Source organism: Antrostomus carolinensis, unplaced genomic scaffold (genome assembly GCF_000700745.2).
Source record: "Antrostomus carolinensis isolate BGI_N321 unplaced genomic scaffold, ASM70074v2 scaffold13100, whole genome shotgun sequence".
NCBI classification, from domain to species: Eukaryota; Metazoa; Chordata; class Aves; order Caprimulgiformes; family Caprimulgidae; genus Antrostomus; species Antrostomus carolinensis.
The window spans coordinates 8597-11750 of record NW_010287804.1 but is presented as its reverse complement, the minus strand read 5'-3'; the positions used below and the strand labels follow the sequence as shown (position 1 = coordinate 11750).

At 55.1% G+C, this 3154-nt stretch overlaps 1 protein-coding gene across 1 annotated transcript; it reads left to right on the top strand.

Annotated features, from left to right (window-relative positions):
* Positions 1–765: 765 nt before the first annotated feature.
* Positions 766–2901, top strand: PPDPF (pancreatic progenitor cell differentiation and proliferation factor). The gene is made up of 4 exons (XM_010164298.1): positions 766–820; positions 1649–1726; positions 1891–1987; positions 2790–2901. The coding sequence occupies exons 1-4, from the start codon at positions 766–768 to the stop codon at positions 2899–2901; spliced, it is 342 nt and encodes a 113-aa protein (XP_010162600.1).
* The last annotated feature ends 253 nt before the right edge of the window (positions 2902–3154 follow it).

The window sequence follows — 3154 nt, the reverse complement described above, 5'->3', positions numbered from 1 at the left end:
GCCACCTTGGGCTGTTGGAGCCTTTTCAGACCTTGCTTGAACAAGAAGGGATCAGATGGGGAAGGGGGGAGCTTGGGAAGGGTCCCCATCATGACAGGGAGATGCTTTGTACCAGCTTTGTACCAACCCTTCTCCAGTTCAGAACTGGGAGGGCAATTTTCTTGCTCGTGCTGGAAGCAGAGTTTGCAGGAGTGAGGGGAACGTGTTGTACATGATGGTGCAGAGCTGGTGGGTTTGCCCCCCGGCTTGGGGACATGTTGGGGACATGCTGGGGACATGCTGGGGCTGGAAGCAGGGAAATTTCCTTGCAGGGAAATCCTGGGTCTGTGCCCTGAGCTGAACACTCCGTTGCTGTTTGTGCAACCTCTGCCCGAGATGTTGTAACTCTCGGTTGTTGATCCAAGGAGGGGAGCTGGATTTTTGCAGAGCAGCCGTGCGGGGCTGGGGGAAGGTGCTGTGCCAGGTCTGTGCTCTCTGTGAGCAGCTGTTTTCCAGGGAATTATTTTGGCTTTTTCTCTATCATCTCCGTGGATTTAAACCACGTGTAGCACCACGGGCAATAACCTCTGTACCCACCGTGAAGCTACACGTGTCAAACCTCTTGAGAAATCCCACTTGGAACCGTTTAAACTCTCACAGTTTCCTCGTGTGTGGGTGCAGGTCGGGTCCCAGGTGGGTGGGGGGCTGCGGTGAGACCCCTCAGTGATACCAGCTGCCCCTTTGCTCCCAGGTTTTAGATCTGCACAAGAACCAAGATCGAGAACCATGGCATCCATCCCATCGAGCGGCTCGCTCATGGCCACGCACAACTACTACCGCAGTAAGGGCGAGGGCTTGGGGTTGGGGTGGGCTCGGGGCTGGGTGGCAGGGTGCTCTGCCAGGCTCAGGGTGACATGGATCCAGCAGAGAAGCTGAACTCAGGTGAGGTTATTTCAGCTGAAGCCCCAAGGAGAACTGGCAGGCTCCTTGCTGAGAAAGGACAGTATCCAACAGGCACCCCAGACTCTCCTTTGGGCCACCACAGCTCCTGCCCAGTTGTACCAGTTGGAGATGGGTTTTGCAAACACCTTCACTGGTCACTAAGGTTGTAGGTGAGGAGTGGTGACATCTTCAAATGCATCATGGAGTGTGGCTGTGGAAATGAGTTGCAAAACCAGTCTGGGAAATGGGAGCTACTGGTAAATCTAAACCAGAGACTTTCTGGTTTCATGGATTGCCTAAATCGGAAGGAATTAAAAGTTTCCACCTTGAGCTGAAGTGAGGAACGGGCTTGGAGCAGTTGAACTAAAACTACAGGGATTATGTGCATCCTCCTGGCTTCAAGTCATCTGTAAAGGCCACCCAAATGTTGCACCCACAGATGCAGAGCCATTAAATAGTGTCCTTGGGGGTTGTCAGTGTTTTCCTACAGAGATGTTCAGGTGCTTTTCTGCTCCCTGCTCTTGGCCAGCTTGTCACCTCGCCAGAATTTCCTTCCTAGAGGTTTTTTTTTTATTGATTTGGCACTTAAATTGGGCAAGTACTGGAGCGAGACAGTGATGAGACTGAGCTGTGTCACCTCAGGGATGGCCACATCAAGGCTGTGCTCTGGTTTTCGTGGCATGACCAAGGGTTGGTGGTGGTTCTGATGGTTGTGATTTCTCCACAGGGCGCCTGAGCTCCACATCCAGCAACAGCTCCTGCGGCAGCTCAGAGTTCTCTGGGGAGGTCATCCCCCACCCCCCGGGTGAGTGCTGCCTGTCCTGGTATGGAGGACTCTGCTCCTGACCCCCCCACTGCAAATCTTACTGGAGATGACCCAGCCTCTGCTGTGGGAGGGAACCGGGGTGGATGCAGGGCTGCCTAGGTTCCACTGACCCCAACTTTCCCTGGCGCGTGCTGTCCCCCCAGGTCTGCCCAAGTCTGACCCTGGTCACTGGTGGGCCAGTTTCTTCTTCGGGAAGACAACTCACCCAGCCATGACAACTGTGTCGGAGTCCCCAGAGAGGTGAGTGCTTTCTGTGGATGAGATGATGTGAGGGAGTGCCAGTGCACCACCCAGGGCAGTGGGGGACATCCTTGCCATGTCCCCCAAGGTGCCTCCTGACCCAACTGGTGATGTCTCCAAGCACTGCATTGTGAGCTGGTTGAGGGAGGTGATCATCCTGCTCTGCTCTGCACTGGTGTGGCCTCACCTCCAGTACTGGGGACAGTTTTGGGCACCACAGTATAACAAAGATCTAAAGCTACTGGAGAGTGTCCAGAGGAGGGGCACAACATTGGGGAAGGGTTTAGAGGAGAAGCTGTGTGAGGAGAGACTGAAGTTACTTGGGTTGTTCAGCCTGGAGAAGAGGAGACTGAGAGGAGATCTCATGGGGGTCTAGAACTTCCTCACAAGGGGAAGAGGAGGGGCAGGCGCTGATCTCTTCTCTCTGGCCACCAACGAATGCCAGGAGCAGAGGAAATGGCAGGAAGATGTGGCAGGGGAGGGTGAGGTTGGCCATGAGGAAAAGGTTCTTGAGGCAGAGGGTGGTGGAGCACTGGAACAGGCTCCCCAGGGAGGTGCTCATGGCACCAAGGCTGACAAGATTCCAGCAGCATTTGGCCAAGGCCCTCAGGGACATGGTGTGAATGTTGGGATTGTCCTGTGCAGGGACAGGAGTTGGACTCCATGATCCTTGTGGGTCCCTTCCAGCTCACAACATTCGATGATTTTATGATTCTATGACTCCTTTGCTGCAGAAATAAACACAGAGCAACAAGGAAAGCCCTTGGTGTCAGCCTGACCCATTCTCTGCTCTGTCTTGCAGCTTGGGATCGCTGCAGGTGACAACAGGACAGATGCCATGTGGCTTGGTGCCGGCCCCAGGAGCAGGACGGAGGCGACACGCCAGCGAGCCCAGCTCCGGGCCCTCGGCATGAGCGGGTCGGCGGCTACTCCCCAGGCCGGCGGGCACATCCCCTTCCCCCCGTAGAGTAGACACGCTGCTCCGAGGCACAGACGCCGCTTTCTAATGAAGAACCTGCAGCGACCCCCCCACGATTCCCACACCAGCCTTCTCACTCTTGTTTCTTAACACAGCTCCGCCCTTCCCACGCGAACTCGGGGACACGTTTAATTGACCTTGTACTCGTACAAAGGCAACTAATAAAGTCGAGCAGCTTTTTCAAACCC

Coding starts and splice junctions, on each gene's coding strand:
- PPDPF (XM_010164298.1), top strand. CDS start 766: ATGGCATCCATCCCATCGAGCGGCTCGCTCATGGCCACGCACAACTAC. Junction 1,727..1,890: donor GGTCATCCCCCACCCCCCGG/GTGAGTGCTGCC, acceptor CTGTCCCCCCAG/GTCTGCCCAAGTCTGACCCT. Junction 1,988..2,789: donor GTGTCGGAGTCCCCAGAGAG/GTGAGTGCTTTC, acceptor TCTGTCTTGCAG/CTTGGGATCGCTGCAGGTGA.